Source organism: Ruditapes philippinarum, unplaced genomic scaffold (assembly GCF_026571515.1).
Source record: "Ruditapes philippinarum isolate M1 unplaced genomic scaffold, ASM2657151v2 ctg1794_1_1_1_1, whole genome shotgun sequence".
NCBI lineage: Eukaryota > Metazoa > Mollusca > Bivalvia > Venerida > Veneridae > Ruditapes > Ruditapes philippinarum.
Window position 1 is genome coordinate 289,109 of NW_026855931.1, and position 24,184 is coordinate 313,292.

At 33.7% G+C, this 24,184-nt stretch overlaps 1 protein-coding gene and 1 pseudogene across 1 annotated transcript; one reads left to right on the forward strand and one right to left on the reverse strand.

The window, feature by feature from the left end:
- Positions 1–2,041: 2,041 nt before the first annotated feature.
- LOC132744899 (uncharacterized) lies at positions 2,042–5,284 on the forward strand (annotated as a pseudogene).
- A 3,237-nt stretch (positions 5,285–8,521) lies between these two features.
- Positions 8,522–24,184, reverse strand: LOC132744900 (von Willebrand factor D and EGF domain-containing protein-like). Its single transcript, XM_060733693.1, has 9 exons — positions 24,157–24,184; positions 22,759–23,045; positions 22,131–22,280; positions 14,865–15,039; positions 14,443–14,624; positions 13,702–13,971; positions 13,207–13,327; positions 12,592–12,727; positions 8,522–10,264 (listed from the first exon to the last, which is right to left on the reverse strand). The coding sequence occupies exons 1-9, from the start codon at positions 24,182–24,184 to the stop codon at positions 9,991–9,993; spliced, it is 1,623 nt and encodes a 540-aa protein (XP_060589676.1). The 3' UTR covers positions 8,522–9,990.

Below are 24,184 nucleotides of genomic sequence, written 5' to 3' on the forward strand. Positions count from 1 at the left end.
ATATTCAGTTTTACGACAATCATTTTTTTTCTATATCAGAAAATGAAAGACTGACCAGTACCGACTGGGTAAAACAATCGTTATTTCGGAGGGTGTATCAGTAGCATGTCCGTATAACATGACTAAAATATATTTTTAAATTACGGGTCTAAATTGTCCGTTTCGGATGAAAACTTCATGTTTAACCCGTGCTTTAGATCAAAAGGGACATGTAGTTTTATACACAAAAACAAATGGTTAAGTTATCTAGGGTTAGAGAATATGGCGATATCCGGTTATCTGCCCCCCCCCCCCCCGGACCAGATTAGTTCACCAAAAAATCATGATCTCGTGGACGCTTGTTTTTTCCTTGAATTTCATTGGTTCAGGTTAGTCCGAACGAAGGGCAGCAATCGTTACTAAAAATTTGGCGATTTCCTACAAGATTTATTTCCCATTTAAGCATGTCAGTACATGTGTACATTACATATCTTAAAAGATTCATTCACTGTATATAAAATAAAATTACTTCAGAAATGTTGTCATTATCACTTGCAAAATGTGTAATACTAATTATCATTTTCTTTGCCTTTATTTGAAACTGAAAAAAATCAATTAAATTTTATTGAACGGTTTGTCATCCCTGTTACTTAAATTACTGTTCAAATCATTGTTATTTAAATTTAAAAACGTGACTATACAGCAGTATAAATTGTTAGGTATGTAAGGACTACCGAAAGGGTAATATGATTTAATCACACACACATAATTATATATAATCCGGTTTTCCTTCCCGGGGCAGATGCGTACTAAGCATTTGTAGTGATAGTTTTAAAACTAGTTAATAACGTTTAATCAGTATGAAGTTATTCACACAGTACCCCCAAAACAATATGTAACATACGTTCTAGGTATTATTTGCATGAACGCCTAGTACGTATTTGCCCCGGGACTGAAAACCGGAGTATATATATATATAAAATGATATAAGCAGTATCAATGCGTGGGCTATATAAATACGAAATCAATTATATATATAGTCTGATTTTATTGACCTGTCAATCATGAATACATTATAGGACTCATTTAAATATTCGATCCCACTTCGGTTTGGTCCGTGTAGTTTACGAGAATTAATGTGGAGTATATAGTCATGGATTGAAAGTCACGCCAGCTTAATGCGAAGGTTTACGTTAATTCATAATAGGACAGTCGGTAAAGAGAATGCCTGATAATTGAGAGGTCTGTGGTTCGATCCTTACTGTTGCCATTTTTGTAGTACTCTTATTTTTGTAGTATATTTTAATGGAACAGATTTGTGTTTTACGGCATTGAAAAGACATTTACTGGTTTTAATCCGTTTTAATTTAAACATGAATTCTTAAAAAACATGTTATTTAAAAAGAGTATATACATAACAAAATTAAGTAAAACATAATCAAAACGAACAACATAAAATAATCATATAATTATAGATTCAATAATGTTGAAAGTATTAATAAGAAAAAAACATGGACCAACGCGGCCTCGAACTTAAAACACGTGTGACACTTAGATTATAAACTCGTGATTTATCCTATTGCGCTATAACGCTGAGTACACTTAGTTTAGAGATACAAATTAAATTAAATTCCATCGTACAGCGTACATCTCACGGAACTTACCGAACATCTACCGAAGATTAATATACTGTGTGCATCGACCGTGTAATCAGTATGTAATTGACCGGTTAATAAAACCAAACAATACTAAAATGATATTAATGGAATAATGTATAAAAGCATTCCGTCAGTAATTTCATATTGAATGAACAATATACAGAAGTGTTTTAGCTTTAAAAATGTATAACTTCATTCCGTAGAGGAGATAAAATTTCTTCAAATTTTAAACTAGCTTTTCTTATTTATCATGTAAAATCTCGTATGATCCCCTTGCTATATGATTCCACGGCTCACTACGCTGTGCGCGGTCCGTGCCTAATGTTGTTGTCTATCTTCAGTTCTTCACAAGATGGCGTCTTGAAGCATAACTGTGGGAAATTACAGAAAAAGAATATTAAACGATGACGAAATTCGCATATGTGATTTGCAGAATCCCTGGAAGTTTTTTCATATTGATGGACCAGGATGACACTGCCTTAAATAAATCGTTTATGGACAATAATTTGCTTCTAAGAAGCATGCCTTGCTCAAAAGGCAAGGATGGATGTTCGGGTATCATGAGGCCAGTGCAAAGGACCGGTATACCCTCAGGAGCCACTTTACGATGCAATAAAAACAGAAACCATGAGGTTGCGATCAGGACGAATTCTTTTTTCGAAAATTCGAAACTGCACTTAGATCATTTTCATGTTTGTAAAATCCTACCTTGATGGGTTATCACTCAGGCACGTATCTTTTTCCGCCGGTGTGCACTACAAGACCACGGCTGTTGACTTGGCATCTTTTATGAGAGAAATATTCAAGGATTATTTTCAACGGAACATCAGGCATCGTGTGCTTACCGGGAAGTTGAGATTGACGAATTCGTCTTTGGCCGTAAAGTGAAATTTCACCGAGGAAATCCTAATAAAGGCTTAAAAGTAAGCAGTCTTGACAATGAAATATTATTTTTATGCCCCCGCCATGTAATGGCCGGGGCATATAGTGTTACCCTGTTCCGTCATTCCGTCCTTCCGTCCTTCCATCCTTCCGTCCTTCGGTCATTCTGTCATTCCGTCATCATCAGTTTCCGTTCATTATCTTAAGAACGGTTGCACACATTCAACTCAAATTTGACATATGAATATGTCATGACAAAATACAGGTCAAGTTCGAATTTGGTCATGGTTCGATGATTTTTGACAGAGTTATGCCCCTTTTACTTTGAAAATAATATGAAATTTCAGTTTCCGTTCATTATCTCCCCAACGGTACAACACATTCAACTCAAACTTGACATATGGATATGCCATGACAAAATACAGGTCAAGTTCGAATTTGGTCATGGTTCGATGATTTTTGGCAGAGTTGTGCCCCTTTTACTTTGAAAATAATATGAAATTTTCAGTTTCCGTTCATTATCTCCCCAACGGTACAACACATTCAACTCAAACTTGACATATGGATATGTCATTAGAAAATACAGGCCAAGTTCGAATTTGGTCATGGTTCGATGATTTTTGGCAGAGTTATGCCCCTTTTACTTTGAAAATAATGTGAATTTTCAGTTTCCGTTCATTATCTCCCCAACGGTACAACACATTCAACTCAAACTTGAAATATGGATATGTCATGACAAAATACAGGTCAAGTTCGAATTTGGTCATGGTTCGATGATTTTTGGCAGAGTTATGCCCCTTTTACTTTGAAAATAATATGAAATTTTCAGTTTCCGTTTATTATCTCCCCAACGGTACAACACATTCAACTCAAACTTGACATATGGATATGTCATTAGAAAATACAGGCCAAGTTAGAATTTGGTCATGGTTCGATGATTTTTGGCAGAGTTATGCCCCTTTTACTTTGAAAGTAATGTGAAATTTTCAGTTTCCGTTCATTATCTCCCCAACGGTACAACACATTCAACTCAAACTTGACATATGGATGCGTCAAAAGAATGCGCAGGTCAAGTTCAAATTTGGTCATGGTTCAATGATTTTTGGCAGAGTTATGCCCCTTTCACTTTGAAAGTAATATGAAATTTTCAGTTTCCGTTTATTATCTCCCCAACAGTACAACACATTCAACTCAAATTTGACATATGGATGCGTCAAAAGAATGCGCAGGCCAAGTTTGAATTTGGTCATGGTTCAATGATTTTTGGCAGAGTTATGCCCCTTTCACTTTGAAAATAATATGAAATTTACAGTTTCTGTTCATTATCTACCCAACAGTGTTACATATTCAACTTAAATTTGACATATGGATATGTCAAAGGAATGGGCAGGTCAAGTTGAAATTTGGTCATGGTTTGATGATTTTTTTTTGCAGAGTTATGTCCCTTTCACTTTGAAAATAATATAGATACATCTTAGGAATAAGCAGTTTAAGTATGAATTTGGTTGTGGTTCAATGATTTTAGACAAACTTATCTTTCCTGAATGTTGGAAAAATTTTGTACTTTCAGTTTCAGCACTCATACTTTTAGCCATTATTTTTGCTACAAATATGAAATATGTTATTTTTAAAAGGTTAAGACTGAATAATTTCAGTGTCTTGAACATTGTATGAAAATGGTTTGTGTTAACATTTTAAAGTTTTAAGGGCTTTGAACTTAAAATGAAAAAAATAATTAATGCACCATCTGAAATTTTGGCTGCATGCGGGGCATCCGTGGCATGATGACACATTTCTAGTTTAATATATATTTACATAATTATTTGACATGTACATTTTTTAACCAAAAACTAGGTACGTAATACAATATTTAATATGCCAAAGACCTTTCTTTTGTATTGGATATGTACGCGTTATTCGTTAACTCGTGTATACACCTTCAGTAATGTTATTACTGACTTTTTGATAAATTAATACTTCATGTATTGCAATATTGAATAAAGAAGTATCTTATCACTTTTAAATAGGTACGGGTGTTTGGAATGGTAGAGAGAAGCTCTTACACCGTTATACTGTAGAGGACAGATCGAATGCAACACTTATCCTATTAATCGAGCGCCACGTAGAAACGGGAAGCACCGTTTTCAGCGATGGATGGACTGCGTACTGCAAATTGAATAAATTGGGGTACCGACATTTCTCTGTGTTACACAAGTATTCCTTTAAAAATGAGTACAAAAATCTTAAAACCGGGGACATAGTTACGGTACATACGAATAGAATTAAGGGACCTGGAAGCATGCTAAAGACCACTTTCGGAAAATGTCCGGAACTAAAGCAAGTCAATGGGAAGGTCACGTGGCGGAGATTTTGTGGCATGCTGATGTCAAAGGCAACACATATGTGGCATTCTTTGATCTCCTGAGATCAATTTATACTCTACAGGACCCAACTCAGTATGTGTACAGGACCCCACTGTTTGATTCCTGGCCCGGGACAGCAGGAAACATGGGAAACTGGACATTGGAACCAGAAGTAACAGACACGGGGAGCGAATCATGTTCCAGTGTAGATGACAACACTTAATCCTATTTTACAGGAACATCACAAATTCCACAATCTAGGCCTTCAGCATCTTCACATACTAAACATGATATCGTCACCATTTCATCTGATGATGATCTCCCAGCTGCGCAACGAGAAAGAAAATCTACAAATCTTTTGCCAGAAACAGTTGTATTATTGTCTGACCTGTTCTCAGACAGTTCATTGGATGGAACCGTTGTGGAAGCGCCTGAAACACCCGTAGTCGTCGCAGGAACAAGTAGAATTATGAGTACAGTTACCAGAAAGAAAACCAAGACGGAAAATGTTTGCCATCTTGCAGGATACGTACCGACAAAATCGGAAAAACAAGGTCCCATTAAAAAAAACCGAACCCATACACGAAGTCCAATTATTTGGTTTGGTCGTCTTCGGATGACGACTTTCAGTAAAGACCTCAGAATGTTACTTTGAAGTAATGATCATCATAAATGTAACAAGTAGAGCAACGATTTAAGCAGTCAGCTATACTATAAATATATAAGGACTTTTTAATTGTTTATATTCTCTGATAACCTTCAAGAAGAAGATTTTTATCTTTGACAGTTGTGACGTGTACATGACATAACGGAGCAGGCGCAAGGTACGTAAATATTTTGATTTTTAATGCGCATGCGTTTGAGATATATTTCAAGCGTCTAATGATCCAGATTAGTAAGGTTTAGCACAAGGCTGTCATAAAAAATCGATTAAAATTTTTCTGCCCAAGGGGGCAGATAACCGGATATTGCCGAAAATGTTCTGTTTCTAGATTAAAAGGGGTAATCTATTTTCATTCTCTTCGTGCTGGGGCGCTACTATGACGGCTAACGCTGGCGTAAATGACAGGTGCATGAAGAGACATGAGCGTTGGAAAGGAGAAAATAGTAAGACGTCATATGTTCCGGACTCCTTGATGTTTCAAAATCAATGGCGCTGTAGCAAGTAAAATCTCGTTGTTTCTTAAGTCCCTCTTTTTGTGCTTTATAAATCGCACGTCTGGTATTGTATTTATGTTTTTGTTATTTCTTTAAACGAAAGAAAGGAAGAAAGACTATCTATTTCACGCGTTTCGTTAGTAAAGCGTGAAGTGAAATATTTGTTGGTACAAGCAACATTCTTCTCTTTTTTACTACCGGAAAGACAACGTGTATAGCAGCCATGTTTAATAAGCAAATTGAACTTCATTTCGAGCATGAAAATAATGATATTTTCCAAAAAAGCAGAATTTAAAACCTCTCAAAAAGAATTTTCTCAAGCTAAAATTTCGAGGATTCATCAAAGTTTGGCATCGAACGAAAGTTACACTTTCTGTAAAAAGGAAACATGAAGGGCAACAAACAGTCAACGTGTCTGTCCTTGATATATTGAAGGAAGCTTATGGTTACCTCTAGGACGCTGTAAACGAACGGTTCCAAGCTAGGGAATTACTTCAGCAACGAGGAAAATTGACGAAAGTATTGACGTACTTAATCATAGAGAAGAAAAATTTACTAAGCTTGCAGATTCGTCTGATTGTTGGTGATGAGTTGTACAAGAATATGAGACACATCCCTTAGCTGACGACTCCGACGACGAAAAGAAAATTTCAGAGCTAAAATGAAAATAGATCGTAAGCTGAAGCAGGAAAAAGTCTAATCCCGGGTTGTGCAAGTCAATATATTCTTAACATTGTAAAATTTGGTTATAAACTACTAAGAAAGGGCTGTATAACGGATACTCTAGAAATGCCGTACATCGTTAAGCCTTTAACAGTGGCTTATAGAAAATCGGGAAAAGCTCGTTTAGTTTTAGATTGTAGGCATATTAATCCTGACCTTTTTCAAATTTAAATGTCAATTTCAGGATCAGTCAGTTGATAAGCAAATGTTTAAAGCCGGGGATTTTCGTTTTTCTTTTGATATAAGGAGTGCTTATCACCATGTCACTATCTTCAAAGAGCATCAAAAATATGTTTCAGGTTTTGTATTTACTAAACTGTTGAGAGTTGTTGTAATTCAATGGAGATCACTTGTTGTTTTCTTTGGCGAGTCGGTGACATCAGTCAGAATTGCCTGGATTTAACCCAAGCTTATGCCCACTTCCCTAGCAATGCTTCGTAGGTCTCGCCTCCTGTCGCACATGACCCAGATCGTGCACAGCTGCGACAGTTTCATCACTCCAATGTTCTCTTGCCCGTCTTATCTTCAGCAGCCAATTGTTCATAGTGCTATGGGAAGGGGACTCCTTCCCAAGTGTATCCATAAAGTCCTTATGAATTTCCTTTGGGGACATCCTTTTCTTACAGAGATATTTAATGACAGCTCTAATTTTTACTTTCTCCGTTTGGTTTAAATGACACATCCCTCTATTGATCAATGTCTGTTTTATGTTACTTAATCTGAGTTAAACCGCGTGTAACTCTGTCTGTAATCTTCAATAAGATATCGGTATGTAAATGTCAGTGTAGCGGCAAGAAGTATAACGGGCTGAGAACTTTTTGATCATACCAATACCACGTACATAATAGTAAATAGTGCTTCATTTATATACTTATTATTATGGTTGTAATAATATCTACCTGTTGATATTTATTCTGCTTTGGTTATAATTGTGCATTTGTGGGCTTTTCTAAATGTATTATGATTGTCAGACATATGTCAATCATTACTATACCGAAATAGATTTTATTTTCTTCAAGATGTCAAATATATACATTCTTTATACATTATCAAAGATTACACCTCTAACACCACGTGGTAGAACTACTTTCAATCCGTAATAAGTCCAAGGTTATTATTGGTAATAGCCGAGATGTACAAGTATAGAGACTGAGCAGACAACGAGGGTTGTACATGCTTGCCTTGTAAAATGTGATGGTAAATAAATGTCATGAATACCCTGGAGTAAATAAAGTGTAACTTCAAAATTTCAGAAATTCTTAAATCTGGAAAGTTCTGAAATCCGAACAATTTTTAGGGTCCCGTAATTTATCCTTTTTATTTCTATGTAATTCCCGTACTTCTTAATTCTGAACTCCGGACAATTTTCTGGTAAATAGCAGTTCTCATTATTCAATTAAATGATATTACGATTTAACAGTAAATGATAAACTAGCTTCTATCATTGTAGAAATGACAAGACTGATGTTGCAGAAGTAATAAGTGGACAGTTGTTATTGTCAGTAGGTACTATTTGATGACAACTGGCCATTTTAAGACATGCAGAAGATGTTTTGGTGACAATGATAATTAGTAATTATTCGAAGCGGTCAACCATATTTAAGTTCTTGTCAAGGTAGAAGAGTAATTGTTTTCGGTGTCACAAACAAGAGATCAGTGTCTGGTCTCCGATGAAATACGGCGTTTAGATATTTCGGCTAATCTTAGTTGTCGACCTTTGATTAACTTGTTTGTCATGTATATAAAAAAGAACAGTGATGCCAAAAAGAACATATTTTATTGCGGAATTCACTACAAACCACATTCTAGTAAACAAATATGTTTTTCAAACACGTGATAATTCTAACAAGATATCAGTAATATTATAAGAAAATATTTGTGTAAGAAAATTGAGAATACAAAAAAAAAATGTAAAAATTAAAATTCAGCAGTTAGATGCCCTAGATTTGCAAAACGTTGAAAATTAAACATTGACAGAATACAACTATTGATGTACAGTTGTTGGCCTTTTATGCTATCGTTGTTTCATTAATATTTATTGAAGATGAAATCACTTGGGCAGCAAAATATGTATCTGATCTTATATCTAAATGCATTAAGGGTATATATAATTAATATTCTGCAACAGTTCAATTGTCCGTTTAATAGAAATACAAGAGTTGACATTTTCTATGACTGCTTATATATTCAGGAGTACTTTTCTACAGGTATGGCTATTTCTGTAACGTATATAGTTACAATCGTAGTTCCAAAAAGAATGATTATATACAAGATTATACCATTCACTCTTGTTATATTGCTAATATATAACAGTTGTAACACATGTTAACTATGAATTCAGTAAAATTAATCATTGCAGATAAAAAATATTTTTATGGTAGAAACACTTTTTGTTAAAGGTTAAAAGAACGTGCAGTTGATGCAAATAGTGAAACATAAAATATGATAAACAAGATCAACAAGGAAAGACGGCGTTCAATAGCCGCAACCACAACACGACTCAGCAACATGAAGCATAAAATCAAGCTTGATAATAATGATGATAGTAAAATTGAACCCTCTTATACCCTAAAAAGTAAAAGAAATTAAATGAATGTAAAACAGATATATGATCAATAAAAGTGTAATGAGTATTCAGAAATTAAACTAATTTAAAACAATAATAATATCTTTTTCATTAAATGGTTTTATCACACACTCGTGCCGATTTTGCGACTCAGTAAAAATGGTATTGCACGGCCGTGCATATATTTTGACGTGACATCATAAGCGTTTCAAGCGCGCATAATATGATTTTATTCAACTCGTGCAATAAATTCAGCATTGAACTTACACTCATTCATTATCCTCTATTCATTACACTTCTGCGCCGCAGATTATGTGATAAAGCTATTTAATAAACACGATATTACACTAATATCATGAAGTCATTTGCGTTTTACAAACATAAAGCTAAATATACAAACATAATAATAGCATTACACTAAAAAAGCGCATCAATGAAAATTTGACTAAACCGTTCTTTTTATTGCATATGTGATGAATAGAACATAATATTTGTGTAATAGAACATTGAAATAGAAAACAAAGACAAATTTATCTTCGAATCATTGCTTGTCCGTCTGTGAATCAATTATTAGCTTTGTTGCACCAAATTTGTGTAGCTCTAGTTATCAAAAATGCATAAAAAGTGATGGCATATACATTTTTTCTTGTTCTTGAGTAGCCTATACTATTTTGAGAGAAACTGCAGATAGTCCACGCTCATATTTAATATCATCGCATCGCGGCGGTTGAATTTCATCATCTTCATTTGGAGACACCAGTTCATTTAAGTAAAGTCGAGCTTTCATCTCATCTTTTGTGAATGCGTCTTCCATTGGTTTAAGAATTCCAGTGGTTTTCAAACGTGGTTTTGCAGCATCAAACATGGTAATGTCTGGAAGACCGGGTCCCGAAATATCTTCTGTTCTGTTCCTGTTATTTATTTCTGTATTAATTCTGTAACAAAAAACCAAACAATTAAAATGATTCTTACATGTTGAACTCCTTTGTCAATTCTTAAGTAAAAAATAAGTAATATGTATACTTGACATAAAAAAGGTTAGTGCAATTGAAAGCATATTATTGCGCAGGGAATAATTTGTGCAGAACACTTGTAAATTATAATTTTGTTATACACGTAAACACATATATTACAAACTGGGTTCACGTGCATTTGTGGTAACGCGTAGTGTAAACATGACGGCTATCTTAGATGAATTTTAGACACTGGTCAGGTAGTCTAATACGAAATTGCTTATCATTTGATTTCTAATTCAGTATCTAAGTGCGTACTTTTTGAACATGCACAAGATTACTATGTCGAAGATTTGAGAATGCAAATAAATATCTTAAACCATGGACTAACTGTTAAAGTTATATCGAAGGTTTATGAAATATGCACAGCTAACAATGCTTCTGCCAATAGTAAAACACTAGTTTCTAAAGAAGTCATCGGTTTATATACAAAATAAATGGATTCCTTGGATGTCAGTGCCTGCTATGAAATTCCATGGTAGATTCACACGTTGCTATGAAAGGTTTTGTATTGAAGTCACTAGTTGCTATTGAAATTTAAAGTTTGCTATGAAAAAAACAATGGCTGCTAGAAATTCACTGGTTGCTTAAAAGTCATTGGGGTTGCTATGAAAAGGCAAAGGTTGCTATGGAAGTCTATGGTTGCTTTGAAAAATCAGTGGTTGATAGTCACTGGTAGGTATGGAAAGTCACTGGTTGCTATTGAAGTCACTGGTTGCTACTGAAAGTTAGTGGTTGCTTTGAAAGCTAGTCAATGGTTGCTATGGAAAGTCAATGGTTGCCATGGAAAGGCAATGGTTGATATAGAGATTCAATTGTTGTTATGGAAAGTCAATTGTTGCTATGGAAAGTCAATACTTGCTATGTCAAGTCACTGGTTGCTATGGAACTCAGTGGATGCTATGGAAAGTCACAGATAGCTATGGAAAGTCACTGGTTGCTAAAGAAGTCATTGGTTGTTAATGAAAATTAGTTTTTATGGAAGTATCTTGTTGTTATTTAAAGTTAGTGGTAGCTATGGAAAGTCACTGATTGCTATGGAAGTCATTGGTTGCTACAGAAAATTAGGTTTTTTATGGAAGTATCTGGTTGTTATTGAAAGTTAGTGGTAGCTATGGAAAGTCACTGATTGCTATGGAAGTCATTGGTTGCTATGGAAAGGAAAAACTTTTGCTATAGAAGTCAAAGTCTACTAGTTAATGTGTTATGTCTAAAATTAAGCTATAGCTCTTGTTTTTTTACCAAAGGGCTATAATTTGATAAGTTAGCCAGACAATGTTTCATACGAAATATTTAGTCTAATGCCTCTGTAGTATAATAAAAGAAGATTATTTTTTATTTTAGTATATACATATAAGGAAAATCTATGGTCCCCAAGAGCGGGACCAGTTTGACCCAATGACTATAATTTGAATAATTTTCATAGAGGTCTGCCAGACAATGTTTCAAACCAAATATCTAAGCTTCAGCCTCTATTATGTGATAGAACAAGTTTTTATTTGTTATAACTACATACATAAAAAGGAAAAGCCACAACCCCTTGTGCGGGGCCACCTTTTACCCAAGGGCTATTATTTGAACAAACTTAGTAGGTGTCTACTAAATAATGCACTAAGCTTTAGCTTTTGTAGTTTAAGAGAAGATTTTTTTTTAATTCTACTATATACATATAAGCAAAGTCTATGTTCCCCTGGCCGGGGCCAATTCTATCCCAAGGGCTATAATTTGAACATTTTTGTAGAGGTCCATCAGGCAAGTTTCATACAAAATATTTTTGGTAAAGCCTTAATAGTATAAAAGAAGAAGATTGTGTTTGTTTTTCAACTATACATGTATACATATACAAACTTCATGCCAGGAACAACTCTGCTCAATAGTAACAATATTGACCAATTTGTATATGAGATGTTGTTGTTTTTTATGAAATAGTTTGACGCCATTAACGATGCATGACAGAGTTCACCCTTGAGCACTTTGTACTAAGGTAAGCTAAAAGGGTTATATAATTATATTAAATCTTAATAAAACATTTCAAAATTGTAAGCATATGATTATACAGATATTATCACTATCTTCGTTTGTTCAAAAAGTCGTTTGGTATTTTTATTATTTATACATGCATACTATTCCTTGAGCAGGCTTAATTTTTGAAAATCGTACAAGAGGGGAAAGCAATCCTTTTTTTATAATTACTCTTTGTTAACTTGAATCAGCTCTTAAAGCGTAATTTAAGAAATAAAACGATATACCTTATTCTTTTTGACGACTTTAAGTAAATGTAGCGAACGACCAATAGGATCACGACAAGAACTATCAATGATCCAATGACAATACCGATTACTGCAGCTACTGGAATTTGCCCATCTTCTTCTTGGTTACATTTACCTGGAATTTCGTAACATCATTATCTAATTAAATGAAACTTATATAAAACATCAGTATGTTATATTTATTTTGTAGATTAAATGGCGCATTTTTGATAGCTTTTACTAACTTTTTTCATCTAATGACTTAAGTTATTATACTTAAGCAAACAATTATATCATAAAATATTATAAGAAAATGTTACAATGCATTATGCAAATGAAACCATGATCAAAGGTTAAGGAGTAGTGTTAGTCAGCAATGACTTGGTTTTTACACTTGTACTTAAAACGAAGAATTCAAGTACTGTTTATATATGGTTACTTTAGCATAAAATTGAAAATGATTTACAATAGTATACAAAACCGTAAACAAGGCGTTGTCAGCATTAAAAGTTCAAATCGGTTTAAAATAAACACTTGATTATGAATTTACTTTTTTTCTAATTTTAATAATAATAATAATAATAATAATTATAATGATAATAATAATAAACGTACCAAAAGTTAAGGAAAATTTATTTTGTTCTGGTTTACATACAGCACAGTACGATTCATCATCGACACTTGTCTGTTTAAACCCTTGTTTAATGCACGTGTCATTAACAAAACAGAATCCTTCCTGAAAAGGAGAAAAGTAAATAAGTAATTAAGTAAGTTCGGAAGTACGGAAGGAAGGAAGAATGTTTGTTAGTAAATGAGTAAGAAAGTAAGTATGTAACATAATTCAAACGCCCAATCCAATGTGTTTATAGATTCATGTAAATCAACAAAATAGAAACGATTACAAAAATGGTTATAACATTATTCATGTGATACAATATTTAAACTGAAAAATTATTTTCATTTTTTTCCATTGATTTTGATTTTTGTTAATCTTTTCTGGGATGACACGTTATTAACTATTTTCATACAACAGTCCATATTTTCTTACAAAAAGGCTTTAAATAATTGATCAGTCCTCATTCTGTAGAAGAAAAAATTTAAATAGATTACCTTAATTCTCATGAGTACCGATTCAGATGTATCCTCTGTATAAACACAGGTATCGTCATAGAAGTATACAGAACTAACTTTTCCAAAATGTATTCCGTCATTGCTAATAGAGAGGTCATATCCGTATATGAACGGTTGTATGTCATTGACAGTGGTATCTGAACGCTTTTGTCGTGCTGACATTGTGCAACAATGACCAGTGTACAAGTCTTCATAACGCCCACCTTCTGTAGAGTTACCAATGACGTCATAAGAACCGTTGAAATTCACCTTTAAGATAGTTCCGATCAGAATAAAACCAAAGATTCTTCACCAATCGAAATTAGTAGGCGAAAGAAATACTAGTATTCATTGATTATCTTAAAATTGTTGTAAAGGGGATTGTATTGCTGCTTAATGTCTAGCTCATAAAATATTCTTAGAAAACAGAAATCACATGACAACAGTTACTGTATTTCAACATTGTATGTAAACGACAAAAATAATTCATGAATACATTTCATGTTTCGGCAATTTAGGCTGGTAAAATAAGAAAACATAAGATGATGCATTATTTAGCAGAATGATCATTTTATTGTAAAAACTGCCTCCTTTTTATTTCAACGACGATTTAGCAATATGAAAAACAAAATATGAAAATAAAAAATAAATAAAAGAAATGTGTTACGCAATGCAATATACATGTATTTTCAATAATAACAATTAGCCAAAAAAGCAGTGTCTGTTTGAAGAAACTTTTACCTTAATTGTTTTCATGTGACACTTAAACCCGTCAAAAAGGTTGTCTGATTTCAATACCAGGCATGTACACAAGTTTGTATCATCACAATATCCCCCGTCTTGAACATCAAATATTAGAGGCGGAATTCTAATATCAACACCGCAATCATGGCCTTTGTACATCCCAGTGCAGCTACACAATCCTGCATTTAACATACGAGTAGTATACTTTTTCTGTGTAACATTACTACATATAGAAGAAAAAATACCAAAATATTTAGCATATATTTAAATTTATTAGGTCAAAAGTATGTAGTATATTTGATAAAAATAACGATTATCAAAGAAAGTTATGAACAAAAATGTATAAAAATTGATATTTCATTAAAGAGTTATGTTGGTTTTTAAAACATAAGTTTGAAATGATAAAAAATGTATTGTACCATCTTTTAAACACACTCCATGTCCACTGCAATTATTTACACATGTATGGGACAAGAACGTTTCAACAGCATCTGAATGGTTTGTCGTAAACACTGGATTAAATGCGAGTATATTTCTAGCAATATTATTTAACGCTGCAACATGTGCGCCAGCCCATGACGCATCATTTTCTTGCTACAAAATTTATAAAAAGAATATCTTATAACATTTATTCAATATGCTATAAAAGAAAATTATATACTTCAAAAGACAAAACATTTTCAATATGTTTTTATTTTCTAACATTAAATAAACAATGGTAAACAGAATTTTTAAAGAAATGAAGCATAATTCAATCATTATTCACAACAACAACTTAGATAACGTTTGATAAAAAAACACAAAATGGTTTGGCCCATTTCATCGGGAAATCAAAACCAAAACATATACAACTACATGATACTGCATAACAATCAAATTTGATTATGACTAGAAGGCGCGTTGTCAGGGAACTGTAAATGAAAAACATTAAGTACATGGAAATCTCAAAAGATAAAAGAATAAAACTTATAAGACTTTTAATTTAAAAGACATAGTGTGCAAATTAGAATTTGTAGAATGGATCAAGACTCACAGCAAACATGTTTAAACTGGGGTTTGACTGAAGAGTAAGAGGAAGACTATTCCACAAAATATAATAAACAAAATCAACACGGAAGGGCGACGTTCAATGAACAGACCCCGCCCCCCACCACACACACACCAACACACACACACACACACGACCAAGAAACAAGGACCAGAGGCCAGGAGCATAGGAGGACTCAGAACAAAAACAGGACAGGACACAAGGCACGAGTACGAATAGGATAATTACTTAATAATACATGAAAAGGAAATACTAGTTACCAACATCAAAATCAAATACCATTGATTGATTAATAAGCCCACAAAGTAAAAGGGCACAGGGGCAGGGGACTTGAAGTACGGGGAAGGGAAGGGACAAAATTTAAAAAAAAACAAGGGGCAAAAGGGAAGATGTGTAGACGTGAAAACAACAAGGGACATTAGCAAAGGTATCACCAAAACAGTATGAAACAACAAAAATATACATCTGAGGAAAACAGCGTGGTGCCGCCTTGGAACGGTCAGCAGCATAAATACTGCTGAGGAGTTTAAGCCGGCTAATGGTGCACCAAACCTAACTCTTAGCCCAACTAAGTGAAATTCTAACAGTTGTTATGGTTACAAAAGGTGAAATAAGTAAAACACAGAAATGATCATGTAGAATATATAACAGAAAACCGAATGACCATAGCAAAAGTATTAATTGTCTTAAATGAAGACAGAGCAAAACGAAAATCACCTATAATGGCCCGACGAAGCAAGGCAGAAACAAACATTAAGGCAATTCAGTCCCAAAGGGCTTTAAGAACTGTCCATCATAGAGTATCCCACTTGGTTCGTCAGATGTTTTCAAAAGAATAAAGCGTAGCGTCCAATTGCAAAAGGTTTGAAGCATGCGGTATGTCTTTAAATAGTAGGGTCATAACCTCTTTAAATAAAACGTTTGATAATTTTCGTGAAGACAACAGACAATTACAATGACCAAAGATCTTATGAAGTTTGTCAAGAACATTCACATAAAATCAGGCTAGCTAATCCCGTGGCGCATAAGTGTTTTTACATCACGAAATCCGTGCATAAAATATGGTGAATTGTGCACCTCTTGTGAAAAGCATGAAACTTGGCACAGTTGTTGGTTGAAACAATCCATTTGATTTAAGCCTGGGATCCGGATTGTGCGAATCCAATATGGCCGCCAAAATCCAAGATGGCCGCCATATATTAAAAATTTCAGAAAATTTTAGTATTTCAGCTGTAGTCATAACTAGAACAGTATAAAATAGCACCAATTCATTATATTTCACATTAAATGATATTCAAGCCTCGGCTCCAAGTAGTGTAAATCTAAGATGGCCGCCAAAAATCCAAGATGGCCGCCATATATATTTTTTTTTTGGAAAATTAAAGTTTTTTAGCTATAGTCATAACATATCAGTATGAAATAACACCACTTTATTATATTGCACATTTATTTGTATTCAGGCCTGTGATCTAGGTTGAACAAATCCAAGATGGCTGACAAAATCCAAGATGGCCGCCATATTAAAACTGTTAGAATGCTATAGTTTTTCAGCTGTTGTCGTCATTACACAACAGTATGAAATAAAATCGATTTATAATTATTGCATCACACATTTATTTGTATTCAAGCTGCTGATCTAGGATTTTACAAATCCAACATGGTCGCCAAAATCCAACATGGCTGCCATATTAAAATTTTCAGATTATTTTAGTTTTTCAGCTGTAATCATTTTCAGATTAGTATAAAATCACATAAAATACATTATACGACATGCCTGTTGAATATATCAGCACAAGGATAATCTATCAAAAATGTCAACATGGCTGCCAAAGTTAAATATGGCCACAAAACCTTATCGTATAATTATGCAACTGTTGAAAAAACATCGGTTTCATTTTTCATATTGAAACATGCTCATAATTAAATTGTCTCAGGTTTATTTTTTACTTGGTATAAGAACACAATAAAAGAAACAAAAGAACACTTAAAACAAAAAATGGGGGTTAAACATCTTATAATTGTATTACCTGCCCTTGAACAAGAGCAAGTAACTTGCAATCAAACTAGGCAGTGCCTTATTCCAATGATTTAACAGGTAGCTTTTCCAATGGATTAATATGTAGCAGACCTCTTATTGGGTCATTGGAATGGTATAGGATCTTTTGTAAATTCTTACCAACAGATGAGCAATTTTCCCTAAAAAGAAAACACTTCATAATAATTTCAGAGATTCAAGGCTATGAATTTGTATTTTGATTAGAATGAAAAGAATAACATTACCCACAATTACTTCAACTAGTTCATGTTCTGAGTCAATAGTGGCTAGTTCTTACAATAGTTCTGGATACTAAGCGAGTAGCTGTTGTACATATAACAAAGAAGGTCGGTAGCAGGGACACACACATATAATATGGAATTTGTCGTCAATGTCTCTAGATTGACATATATTGCATGTGTTTTCAACTCTGTTCTGATCATATCGTCCGGTTTCAAGCATAAGGCAATGTGTGGATATCCTAGACTTCGTAATAACAGATCTATATTTTATTCTACATAAAATACTCATGTACTCCCCATATTCAAATTGGTCCTTGAAATGTTTATATAAATGTAATACTTGATTACATCAGGTCGTTTTCATACTAAATCAAGCAAGGTACTGTTTTTAAGTATTATCAACTGAAATTGATCAGTAAAAGCAAGCAAAACTATGACATTATCCATAATTAACACCTATTGATCTAGTACTGAATGATGGTCCAGTTAAGATCAATTAAGTTTTATTATCATAGTGGTTCTAGAAACTATGAAAATGAAAATAAAAAAGCTACATTGATTTTCAATAAACAATAAACCTCATAAAATAAGCTAACGTAGGCATGATTTCACTAGTTCTTGTGTACTGTACTTTTATGACAGTTGTGGAAAGAAGTAAAAAGACAAAAATCATTTAATCTAAGTTAACAGCAACAGTTTTTAGATTAATAATTTGCTAAAGTTTTTTATATGTTTTTGAAATCCAAAAAACTGAGATTAAAATGCAACCATTTGTAATATCAGGAAAAATATAATTTTATGCTTATGAAAGGCTTTATCGTGCATTTCAACTACAATAAAATATAAAAAGAAGAAATTTACAAGCGATATAAGAATGTTGCCCCTTGAACGCAGCTCCGACATTCACAGTAGTCAGAAAGTGAGTAATTCAATCTTACAGACGGAATCTCATAAAATTATCAAAATTAAGTATAAACAGCTGTAAAGTCTAAATTTGATCTCATATTAAGTCACAAATGACTAGTGTTAATAATGACAAACACGTAGTCATAAGGATGCTGCACACTAAATTCATTTAAAAAAAAATGAGAGACAGGATTTCGAAGAACCCCTTACCTCCCGCAACACTTCATACTGAACATTTGGTTCGGATAAGCTAAGAAATTGTGTGCATGTATACCCTAAAATATACATGTACAATACAATAGAGGATTTATTCACTCTTTTTGTGCATTAACATCTTCATGAGCAAGAGGACACATTTAAAGCCCTTGTCCTACAGGGTCAGATGTTGATGTTCTGCAGATGTTGATGCACAAAAACCTGTGTTACAGTCATTCTTAGATAGAAGTATTCGACTAGTTTGGTGATTCTACGATATGTTGTTTTTTGCATAATGAAACGGTTTCCTATTGATTTTGACGCACTTGTGTTTTATTTTTTGATATTAAGACAACTAGGGGCCGTCTTTGCAAACAGCAGTTTGCATGGTGTCATAATCACGCACATCAGAGCTACTGGTATGACATCATAGAGTGCTTGACTGTTCTCAGCGCTTGATAGCTAAACAAGTACCTAGTTAAAAAAGCATTCTCTATATCTTAAAGGGCCATAATTCCATCAAAATCCGTGATAGAGTTATTGACCTTTCACAGTGACCTATTACGCTCACAAATAAATGTATTAGGTTTTAACCTATTCCATTATGTAATTTTTACAAAACAAACTTGTATACAAAACCTTAGCCAACCTGTAAAGCTGATGCCATTTGTGTACAATAGCATCCATATTCTTCAAAACATCAGCTAGATAATGTGCCCCCATGGTTTTATCCATTAATGCCACAAAACCTTTAACCTTTAAGTTTTTTCTGTGTAAGTGTACACCTGTGTGTGCAGATTTATGCAAGAAATGCCAGTTTATTATTGTGTTATATGTATGAAGAGTGTTGATCATATAAATTATCTTTATCATTAAAATTTGTCCAAAAAGCATCATTTAATGGCGGCCATCTTGGATTTTGAAGCCATATTGAATTTTCTACTGATGCTACTAAGATGCTACTAAAGCACTCTCGAAGTAGTATCTACTATTGACCTACAATGTCAATTTATATCATTTTAAAGCCATAAATAACTCCATTTTGTCATGCCCGATGTACAATGTACATTTTGGCGGCCATCTTGGATTTTTAAAAAGTGGATCCCAGGCTAAAATAAATTGAAATACTATTTCCTGCCACCATGCCAAGTTTCATGCTTTTCACAGAAGGTGCACAATTATTTCACCTATTTCTTGGACTAACTATTGAGTTGTACATTAAATCAATATAGAGAAAAACAGAATCCCTAAAGAAAGCCCAACACGCCCGTTACGATTGTGAAATTCTGTAAAATATTTACGTAAGTTATAATAGTGGTAGCCCTGTTTGAGTAGCTCCCAGGAAAGAAAGAATTTTGATGAAATTGTGTCCTCTAGTAAGGTATTAAGAGTTCAGATTTCTTGTTTGAGTATGGTGTTGGCGGTCAACAAAGACAATGTTGTTTTAGATTTTATACAAGTAGGTTAATGTACTGATGTTTCGACGATGCTCAAGGGTTTTCAAATTAAGGCCACATATAATTGTGGACTCATTAAGGTCTTAAATGAAGTTTTCCTCATCTTTTTATTTGGGGTTTAACAATTCTTCTAATGAATCTAAGGGAGTTATTTGCTTTTGATGTATTGTTGTTTATATGTTTGATCCATGAAAGGTCTTGATTAAAAGTGACTCCTAAGTGTTTTGCTTCTTGAGTTGATTTAGGTTGGATATTATGGAGGGTATAGGGAAAATTTACAAGGTTGGTTTATCTTTTTATTTTGAGTACTTAACATTTATCAGGGTTAAACCCAAGGCACCATTTATTTTTCCCATATTTCTCATGCACTGAAAGTTACTGATTTTAATGGTCCACCTTATCAAGTGCCTTACTCAACTCAACTCAATTTTATTTAAGTAAATAAAGGCCTCCGGCCCAAAAATACACAACAGTATAAATATTATAGTGTATACATGTATTGAATGTAGTTGCATAACATATAAAATTAGAATAAAATAAGTCAAGAGCTGGTACTTTTCAACAAGTGATATACAAACAGAGATAGTTTATAAATATTTTCTTCATTTTGTGTACTCATCAGCGAATAAAAATCGTTAAGTGTAGTACCATTTGAACACCAATTATAGAGATAATTATTTCGGACGTCATTATACTTAGAACATTGAAAAAAGGCATGAAATTCACAATCAATAGCAGTTACATTATTTTGGTTAAAACAAAATAAACATATTCTTTCATGAAGTGGTATATTATTTTGTCTTCCCATTTCAATCGTTAATTTGTGACAAGACTGAAACAAGACTATGACATTATTTGGTTGACCACTTTCAAGATTGTCATAAATTTCATGGGAGAAGCTTACTAGTTGGGACTCACAACTTCGTTTCGACCCGATGGGGGCTAAGTATGTTGGGTTTATCATAGAAAACATTTTATTGGCCACTAAGATGTGTTCCATCAATTTGGACGCTATGTGATGGAGATAGGTCTATAATTGATGGGTTTGCATTTTGGACCTTTTTGTTAACTAGTGCAATTAATACATGCTTCCACTCATCTGGGACAATACCTGTTTTTAAAGAGATCTGAAAGATTTGGGGTCAGTATAGGGGTAACCTCTGGAGATCTTTAAGTACACGTGAGGTCAGGAACAGATGCTTTCTTTAATTTAAGACCCTTTAAATGTTTCTTTACACAATCTTTCGATGTAGTTGCTTTTGGCAAAGATGGTTGGAACAAGCTTCTGTTTGCATGGCTGGGATACGCTTAAGGGCTGAGGTCTAGAGAAAACATGCTCAAACTGGGAGTTAAGGATATTTTCTGTTGCAACTGGATCAGTAAATGTTTGACCTTCTGATTTAAGGGATGCCACACCACATCTTTCATTTTGTTATTTTTAATTTTACAATATTGGTAGATTTTGTTTATTTTTCACATTTTTGGAGTCTTGGTTGAAAATGACTGCGTCTTAGTAATGCCGATATGCTTTCCTAGTTTCTCTTTGGATTGCACTTTTCTCGAGCTTTTGACGAAATCATTTGATGGGGATTTTGACCTTTTTTTTTTGAATAAATTATATCACGTTTCCTAACTTTGCGAATAATGGACTTGTTTAACCATAGTATATCTCGACACTTATATATTTGCATATTGTATCAATAGAGAGAGAGAAAGAAGTGCAAATTATACATATAAATTTTTTATCGGTCGTGCCATTGTGACATGGTTAATAATATGCATGCATATAAAAACACACTTACTACAACATCATACACGCACTGACCAATGACAACTGTAAGATTTTCATTGGCTAATTTATCTGGGAATTCCACAACAGCAGGTGAACTGTAGATAGCAGTTTTGCAGATTTCAGTAGCATCGTCTTCAGTGATATTGATAAATGTTTCTCTCTGATTAAAAAATGATACACAATAGTAAAACATCAGTTTAGAGGATTGGAAATGACATTTTCTAAACTATATTTATATTTGTGATTTTTCAAGTTATTTTGCTAGCAGCAAATGTATCATTGTATTAGCATACATTATGTATCGGTACATAAAAATGCTCAAATTATTTAGAGAAAACCTGGAGTATAGAAATGATTGATGAATCGTTATGACGATGAATATTATCTTACGGGTTACCATTTTTATTTAACAAGAAAACACGAGAAGTTCAACAATGCTGAAATATAATTACTGAACTACTGCATTTGATTATCTGATATACGACTTACATGATGTTTGATATTTTTTTATTTTATTAGAATAATCCCTTAGTTTAATTCAGGACTGAAAAGCGGCGTAATCGTATAATCGAGTTTTATCTTCAAAACTTAAGTTCTTTAACACACAATAAAGTTTGAATGTAAACATATAAATGTACCTTTTTACGGTTATCTAAATCTCTTGTTATATCCAATTGGTTTCTCTTTACTTTTAAAGTTTTTCCATCTATTGCACGTCTTTTCCTCCTTCCATGTTCATTCGTCTTGTTGACACATATATCCTCAGTAATGGAACCACTGTGACGACATATCGGAGGTAGACCACCATGCCATTGAGTTAGATTTTTTATATGGTTTTTGAAGAGATTTTCGCCGTCCTTTAACCTTAAACACGCATTGAATGACAAATAAAATATTTGATGCACTCTTAAGACTTCAAACTGTCCTTAAAGCTAATAAATGCTGAATTTATTTATTCACACTACTTCTTGGAAATTCAGATTACCATTTTCTAATTGCAATAGAATTAAAACTAGTTGATAAAAGTATTTAATATTTTACAAGATCAACCTAAATATTTTGAGAAGTTTAGGGAAACTTGGAAAACAGGCAGTTATTTGAGTAAATGTTAGGGATTTTTTTCAATTAGGTTCTCTTAGGTTGGTCAAAACCGTGGGTTGTAATAACATGTTTATTCATATTTCATAAATTTTGAGTAGAAACAATTATTTTCTTTTGTGGTTTGTTAGGTGAATGTTACATTTTGTTTCTACCCAAACAATAAAGTAAAAATTTCTTTCGTAAGGATGATATTGTAGATACTTATGTCTCCCAAAATTTTTTGGGAGACATTGTTTTTGCCTTCGCCGTCTGTCTGTCCGTCTATATGTCCGTCCATTCGCATAAAGCTTGTCCGCCCTTCACAGGTCAATCAACTGGTGGGATTTCAACCAAACTTTCAATCAGTGATCCGTACCATCCCTTGTTGTGCACATTTCTGACACGTTCCGCTTCGCTGCAAAAAATTGCAGCCAGAGCTAAAAATAGAAAAATCTTGTCCGCCCTTCACAGGTCAAACCACTGGTAGGATTTCAACCAAACTTTACAGCAGTGATCAGTACCATCCCTAGTTGTGCACATCACCGGCAGGTTCCGCTTTGCTGCACATAATGGTCGCAAGATCTAAAAATAGAAAAATCTTGTCCGCCCTTCACATGTCAAACTACTGGTGGGATTTCAACCAAACTTAACAGGGGTGATCAGTACCACCCCTAGTTGTGCACATCACCGACACGTTCCGCTTCGCTGCACAAAATGGCCGCCAGAGCTAAAAATAGTAACAAAAATTCCGCCCTTCACAGGTCAAACTACTGGTTGGATTTCAAATAAACTTTATAGGAGTGATCAGTACCATCCCTAGGTGTGCAAGTAACCGGTACGTACCGTTTCGCTGCACAAAATGGCCGCCAGAGCTAATAAAATAAAAATCTTGCCCAGCCTTTTCAGGTCAAACTACTGGTGGGATTTTAACCAAATTTTACAGGAGTGTTCAGTACCATCCAAAGTTGTGGACTTCACCGGCAT

Bases quoted from the DNA above. Each gene is read 5' to 3' on its own strand.
- LOC132744900 (XM_060733693.1), bottom strand. From the start codon at position 24,184: ATGCCGGTGAAGTCCACAACTTTGGATG. The intron at 13,972-14,442 runs GTAAAAGTTTCT...ACTATCTTAAAG, and splicing joins GTCACATGAAAACAATTAAG to GTGAATTTCAACGGTTCTTA. The intron at 10,265-12,591 runs GTATATCGTTTT...TTTTTGTTACAG, and splicing joins AAGTCGTCAAAAAGAATAAG to AATTAATACAGAAATAAATA.